The sequence below is a fragment of the Pieris rapae genome, chromosome 10 (assembly GCF_905147795.1).
Source record: "Pieris rapae chromosome 10, ilPieRapa1.1, whole genome shotgun sequence".
NCBI classification, from domain to species: Eukaryota; Metazoa; Arthropoda; class Insecta; order Lepidoptera; family Pieridae; genus Pieris; species Pieris rapae.
The window spans coordinates 10,712,306-10,725,005 of NC_059518.1; the positions used below are offsets into that span (position 1 = coordinate 10,712,306).

General features: G+C 33.1%; 1 protein-coding gene and 1 long non-coding RNA gene across 2 annotated transcripts in view; one reads left to right on the top strand and one right to left on the bottom strand.

Moving 5' to 3' along the window:
- The window catches only part of LOC110999276 (CUGBP Elav-like family member 1), a 192,911-nt gene that overhangs the window by 167,053 nt on the left and 13,158 nt on the right, over positions 1–12,700 (bottom strand). Inside the window, exon 3 of the mRNA XM_022268261.2 lies at positions 159–222. Coding sequence (XP_022123953.1) covers positions 159–208 — 50 coding nt within the window. The 5' untranslated portion in view covers positions 209–222. The remainder of the gene's footprint in view (positions 1–158; positions 223–12,700) is intronic.
- Positions 10,311–10,891, top strand: LOC123689486. Its single transcript, XR_006750454.1, has 3 exons — positions 10,311–10,386; positions 10,457–10,561; positions 10,828–10,891. It is a non-coding gene; the product is annotated as an uncharacterized LOC123689486 (long non-coding RNA).

Consider the following 12,700-nt stretch of genomic DNA (forward strand, 5'->3'; position numbering starts at 1 on the left):
TTAACATAATAATTAAATTAAGTATTTTCACCAAAATATCGCGAGAGACACGCATATTATAAAATATTATTTCGTTTAATCTTAGTGAGGTTACTGCAATATAAAGTTTATAATGTAAATTTATATCTTTGTGAATTATTACAGTTTACTAATATTACCTGTCTGTAACGCCACACAACTTGTAATCCTGCATATCCATGTCCCCCATGTAGTGTGAAAAACCTGAAACAAAAAATGAATACATATGCTTAACGCAGATGAAGGGACATCTTTAATGTAATGTAATCGATTAAATTCTTTACATTTCGTTAGACAAGTCTGACGGCCCTAGACGATTTTAACCGTGAACGTGTCAGAGAATTATAAAGTGCATTCGGTTTACCAAGCCATCTAGCACACCCCACGGCAGCATTCAACACTACATTTTGATATTCGAATCACGCCGCCGAACAGCTACGGGCGACGGGGCAGCGATTGGCAAATCACGCACGCCGCCGCCGTGGCCGCGTAAATGAATATTGACATCCAACTAGCAGTGAACGGGTTGAATTGATAATCGACTGTACGGATAAATGGGGGCTTAGAATGAAGCGGATCAGACGACAAAGCTATTCATCTTATCTGCAATGCTAAATATAATATCACAGAAGTCAGGCCAGATACGATTACGATTTTTATGTATACGACATAAAGACTGAAGCTACAAATTATATTCATAATTTTTAGTAAATAGAAGAAGTTCAAAATTGGGCATGACTTGTTGTTAAATCTGGAAGCCAGATAAAAATACAAATCGTTCATCAAGCTGAAAGGCTTCCATAAAATTGTCAGTTCGATAAATCTTTCGATAAGTCTTATAAATTTCATTACACCTACCGATGGCTGTAAAGGATCCAATTTCACTAAGTACTAAAAGTGAATCGTTACCGTTTCTCATAATTTTGCCTTTTGTCGGCGACGACACAGCAGCCCTCTCGCACACAAGTTATCTGATAGAAATGCATCTGTCATTACTTTGGTCATATCATCGAACCAAAAGTAGTCTTTTCATCAGGATATAGTGTAGTAACATATTATTAGAATTGCGTAAGCGCAACAGAATCTTCTCAAGTTTAATGTATTCACAGTGCTCAATACTAACATTCTATATGTATAAACTTAAAATATTTTTACGTATAAATATGAAATATCTTTAATTCGTGTGTACAAGTTCTTAGTTCATTATTTAACATCTCCCAACGGTGACAGTAAAAAATGAAATTTCCGCGAAAACCTGTCCAATTTTGAAGGTGGAACAAAGGAGACGAGATCTCAGTGAATTGAAAAAGATTGTGTCATCTGTCTAACGTAAATTATATAAAATAACAAGATAGAAAAATACTCAGCTCACATTTTGCTTTAATTTATATATATTTTTAATAATTTTACTACGTATCACAATGCCACCCGATTATAAGAATAACTTTATTAAGGTACGTTACGGTAGTCATAAAAACGAGTAGGTACGTATTATAAGTTTAAATATAGTCAATATATTAATTGTATTAAATAATGTCTCATTTTGTAAATTACGTAACGATAATGTTTATTTTCACGAGGAGCGGTGGCAAAATTAATGGAACAGATTTTGCATAATTAAAAACGGGTGCTGAAATCATTATTTATTTTGATGAATAATGATAGTATTCAGTGGAACTCATATTTATTTCACTTTGCAAAGATGACACCTGGACCAGAAAAAGGCTCCTACTCATTAATATTAGTACATCAACTTCCTCTACCGTAATTTATTTCCAAACAACAAAACTTATTTTTTATTTGATAAACTATGCATAATTTATTATGTTTCAATTGAAACAGGAGAAGTCTTTTTATTTTAGGCATACACGCATCTAATGTCACTGACAACTAATTTTGTTTGACAAAAAAGACATGATCGATGACACTTATAATAAGTCATATCGATTTGCTCGAAATACCTTCGGACAAACGCTGGGTCAGCGATAGTTTTAGTGTTAATTATCAAGATAGGGCTCTAAATACCTCTTCCATTTACAATTGCAGAGGTACAACATTACTTTTAGTCTCTACTTTTTATCGTCATCTTTACTACCCAAACTTAACCTCTGCGTTGTAAAAACGTAGCAAATAAATTGAAATTGCTCGGAAGCCCAAAATCAGTTCTCTCCCTCTCGAGATCTGCCGTTTGGCGTTTACGTGACGAGGGCACAGTGGAAGTGTAAATCAATGCATTTACAAATTATTTGGCTCCTTTTTGAAAAACATTTGTGATTTAGGCACTCAACTCAACATTTCCTTTGATATGTATATATATATATATCAAATAATAATCTAAGCCGCTAAAATTTTATATCTCATATCGATAGCATATTCGTCTACCTATTAATACTTCCCCCTAACGGCTCGTAGCAAATAAAAATAATTGCATCGACTATTAAATCCACAATAATGGGCACTTTGCCCCACAAAATTGAAAGCACGGTACCTCGATTGATAGTGATATCCAAGTAATATCACAGATATTTCTTTTCTCCCTACGCGCCCCATTACGGTTATTTTCTTCGAGACACCCCACAGTTAAACCTTTCAACAGTAGGTAAATCTACAGATTTTGAGATTTTAGACCAGATAATTTAATACAAACTTGACTACTTTCAGAATGCACACAGCTATGTTTCTAAAAGATCAAAGATTCCCTAAATAAAGTAGTGCTAAACAGTACAGGCAGGCAATGCGGTCAATAGATGTAATAAAATTAACTATCGCTTGTTGTGTAGACTGTGTATCCGCCCTTTGTCCCTTGGAGAATATTTGATGACACTCATCTATTTCGCGACATAATATCTTCGATAAATAATGATGTTTTGAATTTATTCACGACGCTCTTGATCATCTGGAGAGATTGAAAATGCTCGAGAATTCCATTTAGAATACAGAAACAGATAATTGGATATGTGAGGCAGTTTCACTTAAGGTTACATCGTCTTATTCACAAAAAATGACATAAACCTAAACAAATTTGTTAATTTTCGGATAAAAATTACATGTTTATTATTTGACCTCAATGTCATGGCTTTTAATTTAATACATACATACAAAAAATAAGCGTAACCATTTTTCTATTGTAACATTCACGTTTTAAGAAATGTTATTTATTATTATCAGGCAGTCCGTTGTTATATATTACAGTTCATGTGTGAAAATAAGTTCTTTAACTCTCCACAAAAATCAGAAAAGTCTATATGAGCCTAACTTTACAAAAATAAATCAATAATCAAAGTTAAATAAATCAAAATTATAAAACTAAAGCAAAAATTATTTTTACCTTCAACATTCAGTAAGAACAGAAGTGTCACATTAACGTATAATTTATTTAGAGACAGATTTTATTCGCAAATTCTTTTAGGGCGTGTGAAATAATGTGAAGGTACACATTTTAAGGAGAAACTTCGGCGGAAATTTAAAAAGTTTTTTTGGGTTCCGTTTGCAAACAAGAAAACTTTAAATAGAACCGTCGAGCTGTCAACAATAATATTTAGCTATGAGCTACGCAAAATATACTTTATTATTAAATTTGTTATTTTCAAATAACAATTTAGAGAATATTGTATATAGCTTTTATGGTTTTTCAATATTAAATTTCAGCTTCCTCATACACAAATGAATGGAGAACCTCATAGTGTTTGAGATCAGACATAAACTTAACCGATTTCTGGTTTTGTCGCCCTTTCTTTATAATTTGGCACGTATGAAGGGACCAGGGGGACTTAGTAGAAAATTACAGCGATAGTAAAATATCAAACTTTGGCAGGGATTTGTATTTATATCCCTTATGAAATACTTTATTCTTATGAAAAGGTTTGAAACTTTGCCGATTTTTTATCAATACAGTATTTCATATAAAAACAATGAAAAGCCTTCGAGCTGAATATTCAAAGGCGGAAGAAATAATACTTGGCATAAAACCCGCCTCTGCCAGCGCCCAAATCAAAATAGTCACAATTTTTTGTGCCTCAACGATTTATTATATGAGATTCAGCGCTTCTTTGGCCCGTCGTAAAATCTCAACATTCGCTTTTACGTAAATCCTTTTAACGTGCTCCAATGACGATGTTATGCTATTTCTTCTGACAAACAGATAGACCAAACAGAATTCGCAATTTTTCGCTATGTTAACCTGCTTTTCTAGCGGATTTAGAATCCAGGGGCAACTATTTGTTATCGTGATTACTAGTTTTGATTCGTTTTTTTCTTTCCTATTTTCATTTATACTATACAACTCTAAGTATCTTACAGTTAAAAAAAACCTTTACAAGTAAAAAGTCGAACATCTCTTCTATTAAGTATAACAAAATGATCTACATCAGTACAACAATATTTCGTCCACGCAGCGCTGCCAATCACGTTAAAGCAAGAAAGTGTCACAAAAAATCAACGAAAGTGAAAGAGCCAAAATTGTATTACCATAAAGTCCTGTAATCATCGTCGCGGCATGGCTCGAGGTGAATATAGATTCGGAGCTTGGCCAGACCCCACCCTAAATCTGTCGATGAGCGTTCAATTCGGCGGGTGACGGAATTTCATATTGAAAGCCTTGTACTGTTAAATATTGTGTGTGTAGTGTTTTTTTCGTTAAAAAATAAATTTTCAACGTCATCTTTTATTAATTATTGCACCCTGTAGCAGTCAAATGTTTGCAGCACTTCCTAATTGTATATACATACATTTTCGTTGAGGGAGAAACCATTTTAAATGTTGTGCACTAGAACTCCAGGGCCCAAGAGTATCTACTCTAAAGGGAAGAAAATCACAGCTGGTGGAAAGAAAATTTATTATTTTGTCTGAGCTGCGTCCAGCTATTGTGATTTGCTGAGGAAGACTTTGGATGGAACTGTCCTGTACAGGATCTCAGTATTAATGTACTGCGGACCTTTTGAAGTTAGCACCCATCTCTGTATTATAAACGATTGAATCTGGTCAATTCCACCATCGGACGCTGAGGTAGAATACGAAATTCTCGCAGTGGCATCTATCAAACATTTGAATAAGTTAAACATCAAAAAACTTTTTAACTAAAGATAACTCAATTAGAAAAAGGACTCATAATTAACAATTGTAAGGTGTCTGTCTTATTCGATAAGTTATTCTTTACTTTGCCACTTCTAATGATATGTCATGAACGAGAGCAGCGGGCCCTAATAGATAATTTGTGAACGATGAAGTGAAGCAGCATTTTTGACAAAGCCTCGTGCCGATCACGTGGCTCTAATTTTAATGGAGCCGCGTCACCTAAATTGACGTCCTGGAAACAGTTCGCGAGCGTTTCTAGCAGTTTAGAACTGTAATATTTATTGCAATCGTTAATTAAAAAAAATACATTAGAAAGTTTAGTTTGAGGAATAGAGTATAATATTTATAATTAATAGAAATAACGCATTTAAACTTATTTTTTCTATTAATAAAATGTCTAAACGTTAAGGCTGTCGGTTCATGACATGATAGTTTATAATGTAAAAAAAGAAGTATCTGAACTATTGTGATTCGCCCGGTGACTGTTGTAAATTTCATTTACTACTTTGTCCTTCAGGACAGATGTGAAGTTCAAAAGGTTGACCAGGCTTTGTCACGGGTCCAATATCGTATAAATACAATACCTCCCCCGCGTATAGGAGTGTATTCAAACCATTGTCGATGCCAACAATGACTCCGATGTTGCGATCCAATGAATTTTTTTCATTAATCTTTGATATTGGGATCGGAGAAATACTATCCCATACATATTAGAAGAGGGATATTTCATTAAATTAATACAAAAATATATTGACTTTCTTCCAATGATATCTGTAACAATTCCATAATATTTCATGTTCTGGTTTTAATTATTTTCTAAACATATATCTCAATTCAACCTCAAAATTCAGCTACCATAACAGTTTTAGTTTTAGATTTTGTATAAGTTTTGCTACACGTGAATAGCTGTTTAAAATAAACTGATTAAAATGCCTCTTTGTTCTGAGACCGGTGGCTCATTTTACTATTAGGCCCTTAAATTAAAATTGACGTGTCGTACTGGCCACTTTGACCTGCAATATCTCCTCTTTGGTTAAGTATCCCAAATTCGAAAACCATGATTCATTTCATTTTCCCGTTTTAATATTATTTTCTTTGCCTCTCTCTATTTATAAAACTGAAAATATGTAATGTAACATATCACGTTATTTACGAGTACAAGTTCCATCGTGTCACCAGTGCTGCAGAAACGGCTCGAATTATGTGTCTGGTCGCGGTGTCGCAAAAGAATACACAGTGTGTTTTTGATTCCAATGTTTTCGTTCTGGAAATTTCGCATGATGCTATCGCTCATACATTACCAGGACTTTATGTAACAATAAGAAAGTGAGACTTGTAGGCCACACTACGATCTGATTTCAAAACGTGCTGCCAAGCTATGAATTTAAATATATTAATATCTATTATCGTATCATAATCACATTTCTTGTCTACGGGTTAAAGCTCACATATGTTTGTGAACCAAACATGTAAGAGGTACCTTAACGCTCAACTCAAGCGAAAAATTGATTCATATACTCCCCTCAAATTGAATAGTCGAAAACGAGTTTAGTAGTCATGCTCGAATCGCTATAAGGGTTGGACGCTTTGATTTGTTACAACATAATTTTTAAATTATTATAATATTATATCCTTTGGTAAGCTGGTAGCACTGCTCAAGTTTTTGACAAATTATAATTTTGTTTAATTGACTGATATACGGGGGCAAACCCTGATTCCAATCTAACTACAACCAAGAAGTGTACTAACATAGGAAACGTTTAATGAAACAAGAATGCTTTTTTGCTATTTTATTACTCTATGATATTTAGACACATATAGAAACGTTTTATTAATTCGGGTTTTCTCAACAGAACGATTCAAGCGCTATTTTAAAATTGCATTAAATCAAACGTTGAGGTATGAAAATAATGTAATGATAGTCTCTTAAGTATTTAAATGTGTTGTACACGCGTAAATTAATTTGTTCCGGTCTAATACTAAATAGGAACATTCAAATTAATGATACAAATTATATTTTTTTAAATCATTAAGTGTTTAATCTTTACGGGCAGAACAAAGGATAAGGAGACAAGAACCGGGTGCAAATATATGTTAATCATAGTCAAAACAAGAGCAACTCAAGGCGCTTGTCTATATTATTCATGTAGCCAACTCTATCGGGTATCATGTATTATGTTAATCCGATCATGTAACTGGCACCCTTTCACTGAACCCTACGTCTTTGTGACGTAATTATGCTAACGGCTGGATGGATCTCATCTGATGACATCATTTGTCTATATACCCTCTACGTTTAAGACACGTTACACTAAATGTCTACTTCTATATTGTGATCAAATCAGAAGCTTAGCTCATAATATTTTCTTTTAATATCGCTCAGCCGAGCCGATCCCGTATCCTAAACAATGTGCGCAGGGCAAATGTTTACAATAAAGAGCGCGTGGTCGCGGCCGAAAACCTGTCAAAATGACAACGGCCATGATTGATAGCGGTTTTTTCCTCCTCAATCATCATTTTATTGAAATTGATGGCTCGGGCTCGCAGTTATTTGATAATCGGACGATTCTCGAGAGTTATTAATGCGATATCGTTATTCCGATAACTTAATACTTTGGTTATTAAAATTTAACGGAAACGTCAATTTGACGGAATCCGAGAGTTATTCGAGAGGAAAATTTATATGTTTATTCCTGGCCCTAATATTTACACTCACTTATATAACCTATAAGGTTCATTTTTTTTTTCTTTGCCAAAAAAGGACACACAGATGCACCTGAATTAGATTAAAATGAAAATTTGTTTAAATGTATAAAATATGTAATGTAGATTATCTGAATAAAGGCTTTTATTATTATTATTATATAACCTATAGTAACAAACGGTTAAGTTTCAAATATCAAATCATTTATTTCATAATGGCACTTTTGAACGTCAAATAAAATATAAAGATGATTCTAGTTGCCCCTTCCAAAAGTTAGTTTCGTGGGTAGAAGAATGGGCAAGAAACTCCACATTTACTATTTTAAAAAAGATTTTACAAAATTTGTATACATTAATTAAATTGTTAGTATACATGTTCCTCACATATTTACTAAAAGATTCGTAATGACTTAGATTATAAATGACTTTGACAGCTCTCTTTTGCAAAATAAAAATGGATTCAATGTCAGCAGCCCGACCCAGCTCGAATAGACTAAGCGCGCAGTTTTTACGGCTGAGCCGCCCCGCAAGAGATGTTATGTATCCTCATTTAAACATCATATGAGGAGAACACTTGAAATCAAAATCTCGAAGCTAATTACGACAGTTAGAAAAAGTTCTATTAGTTTAAAGAATAATAAATAATTTCCTTATTAATTAGGAAGTTTCGGCAACATCGGAGATGTAATTGGCGGTTCGGTACTCCGTAGGCTTGTAATTGAGTTACGACACGGCCACTTAGCGCGATTGAATTTAGGATTGTTGTTGAAATTACTGGACAAAATATTATTTTTAAGTATTCAATTTAAATATTATTAGCCAAATTTTAAAAAGAGCACGGACATAAAAAATAAACATTTTATATGATCCTCTTCTTGTCTAGATAAATCTGTAAAAATCCATGGATTTCTTAAGTTTTGAAAATGTTTGCCATAGCTTTCAAAATATGTAAGCTTTCTTTGTTCAATCTATCGATATATAACTATCAATGAATACAATAATACCTATAGGGTTATGAATATTCTGGTTTCAAACTTATAGGTATTTTTAAGCAAAAGGAAAACGTAATTCCGGGAATATATAAAGAACAGTTGCAATCACAGATTTATTTCCTCAATGTTGCAGGACGTCACGTCCCCATACAACGAAAGCCACTCACGAGGTTGAGATAAAAAATTACTTATTCTTTTAACACGTAAATCTATTTTAAAGAAAATGTCTGCAATATTTTCCAAGAGAAAATTATGCAGCTGATTTTTTTTATTATTCTTTAAATACTCTTGCCAATTATCCAACTAATTTTTTCATCAGAATTGTTGAGCAAGGAGCTACACTGGAAACTTAACTATACCCTTGATTGTGAAAATATACGTTAGGGCTATGATTTTCGTGGAAATACATGCAAATAAATATTGGAGATATTATATATTTTATAATAATCATGACCTTTTTAATCTGTTTACATATAAAATAATTGAAATGGCTTTGAGCACACGCATTATGCACACTTAGAGTTCTGAGCCGTGGCAGAGTACTGGCCGGGTTTCATCCCTTTCTAGGGCTTCGACAGAGCGACTAATGAACCTTCTGCTTCATACGTTGTAATTATAAATTTTATTTCTTTAGTCTTTAGGCAAGAAGGTCAAAAACTGTCTGGATATTTTCAGTCTTAGTCATGTCGGTTTCTCCTAACCGTTTGAACTTTAATATTTATTAAAACACAACCTAATGGTCAAATGCACCTCAGCGTCTTTTTTATGATACCTAGTTTCAAATTTACTATAAATATATAAGGATGCAAAAACTATGTAGTCCGATTTGCTACTTGTTCAAATAGCCTGACTGTTAATATTTCGTCATGGTGAAGGTATTTTATATTTTTCAAAACTTTATTTTGTAGTATTGTATATTTTGTATTTAGTACCACCCAGAAGTATGTAGGATAAAATTGGAGGTTTTGTCCTATTTTACAAAATAAAACTAAAATAAAAAAAATCATTATCGTATAGCGTATCGACTCCTACATATTTCACAATACAGAGATTTCCAAGATCCTTTGCTACTTCAAATTGGTAGTTTCCATAACGACCAATCATCAACTGCTTCACGCCTACTAGGCCTTCATCTACTTACATGTCGTGCTATTTCGCTTTTATCCAATCGGCCATTCATTCATATTCAGCTGAGAAAGAAACATTTTTTTAATATATAAAACCGCCTTTCACTTATTTTTTCATTCTTTGTCTATAATTGACTGATCTGATGATATATCTGTGGCACATAATTATGCCACTAACAAAATATAAATTGTATGTACTATTTACAATATCTTAATAACTAAAATAAAACATTTATATCCTTCAATGTAAATAGTTAACATATTGAAGTGGAAATTATCCTATTTTATGTGATTTTTTATTTCGATACATAAAACAAATATGTTTAGCGATAAAAACACCTGCCGCAATCATCGTAAAAAGTCTCTTCCATATTATGGGTTTCCTTAGAAATAAACTCCACATAGCACAAAGTATACTTCTTTGTAGTGTATTTCTAATTTCAGAAAATCCGAAAATTCTTTTCAATAAAAATGTATGTCCTACTGCTTTATACATAAGATTAGATATTATTTACAGACTGATTGAGGACTTGCAATTCACAGAAAGATAAATGAACTGACCTTTCTTAAAACAATCTGGCTGAGTTTTCATCAGCATCTGAACTGGTTCCTAATGTCAAGAGCATTCTTACATAACGTATTAGCATCGTAAGTCCAAACGTAACAACGATAATTTAGTTTAGAGGTTTATGTTTTGAAATTTAACTGTCAAACGAAGCTTGTTTCTACAATAGTAAAGTAAAATATGAAATTATTTTAAATCATTCATCAATCACAATAAACTAATGCTATTAATCCTACTAATATATAATGTTTAAAATAAAATTATTATTTTGATATATTTTTAATGTTTTCTGGTGCTGTAATAGTTGACGCTAATGTCATTTGAAAACATAAACTGTCTCGTTTTTTAGATGTCATGGTACGAATAAGGGATGCATCACAGTTATAGGTTGTCAACAGACTCGCAATAAGAGCTCCTGGTACTCATGGCTCACTCGCCTCTGGGTCTTTCTACTCAAACGTTATTACCTATAAAGTTTTGTGATCATAAAAGGTTCAGAAAAATGAATATGGCTCAAACCAGATCACACATAATTCACAGATTCACAGAAGTGAAAAGAAAAATCGAATTCACTCGAAGTCTATCGCAATTGTACAGCAATCAACATAGAGTAGGTAATTGCTTTTCAACTTGCGTACGTTGCATTCTCTCGGCAAAACAAACGGTAAAGAATCACTGCTGTTCAAGTAACTTTATTGGTCTTAGAGCGTGTGGCACATTTTATATAAAACATTGACTCAATAAAGTTATGTGTAATGTGCTACCCATACTGTGCACAAATAAAAGTATAACTAAAAAAATACTTAAAATTATGTAAAATAACCTGTTCCTATTGTATTTTTATTACAATTCATTTACATAAATTATAATTTTTTTTGTTGAAATTCGCATTTAAAGCTCAACCGGTCCTATCGTTAACAGACATAAGTATGTCATTCTGAGGTGGTACCAGAGTCCATTTACAACAATTTTATCACCAGCTCCTAAGCTCGCCCCTCGGGTCAAACAGCGGCCATGTTTGAACCTTATTTACAAGGCGGGAAAAGTAAATTACGGCTGAACGATTGATTGCTGTAGACCTCCAGGGATTGTTCACTGCAGTCTACCTTGTATTCTTAAGCGTTTCAATATTTATTAAATTATACTTAATCAATACTTACGACCGTAACCACTATGTTTTCGTAAAGTTCATAATATATTAAACAATTTCGGTACAACACAATTATTTTTGTGAACATACTTCTTATTAAACAATAATATAAATACATATAGAAACAAGGTAAATCTAGAGAGCAGAGATGGTTTTCAATTGTGGCAATTAATGTTAGGAGCTACTGCGCCCCAGTCCAATTCAGCATCCTGCAGGATTTCCAATTAGCGTGCATTGTTCCACGCTACTGCTTACGTCATGCGATATGGGCCTAATTGAGATAATATCAAATGAATTCTCTGTTTGAATATTGATTTTGTTCATTTTGAATAGAGTTGTAGATACATATTCTAAATATATCAACGTAAAGACAAACTTATTGGTTGGTCTCATACAGGCACCGTTGGCAGCATTTATTCGGAGAAGTCACGAACCTTACTTACAAATCAACGAATAAATTCTGACCTGTTTCAAAACCAGTAAAACAACAAAAACAGTCACACAAAATAAGTCATAAATTAAAATAGAGAAAGGAAAAAATTGTCTTGATATAACAACTACGATATTTTTAAGCTGGCAGGCAATGTTTGAATTATTTTGAATAATTGCTGGGATAGCTAGCTGTTTTTACTTTTCAACCTAGTAAGAGAATTTTATGTGTAATTTTTTATCTTATTCAAGTCCATCAGATACAAGACAAGTTTGTGAAGACACAATGTGAGTCGAATTTTCCCACATTATTTGGATATAGGCCAAACAACTTGTGACCAAATAATGAAAACTTAGACAGTTGTTTGCGGCTTGAAGCGGCGCTTAAGTAAAAAGTTAGTAAAACAAGCAAAACGTAACTATTCAAGTTTTTAAGTTACGTACTTATACTCTGTAAGACATAAACTAAAAAATGTATATAAAGCTAGATAAATGTGCTGTTTCTTGCCACAAGTATTATTTTATGAGAACAACAAAACTTATATATACTCAAGGTGAAACTAAGAGCGCGGCCACGCGATGCGTTAACCGTGCGGTGAGGCGCCCGAAGCGGTGCCGCAACGTCATCCTACATACAAATTAC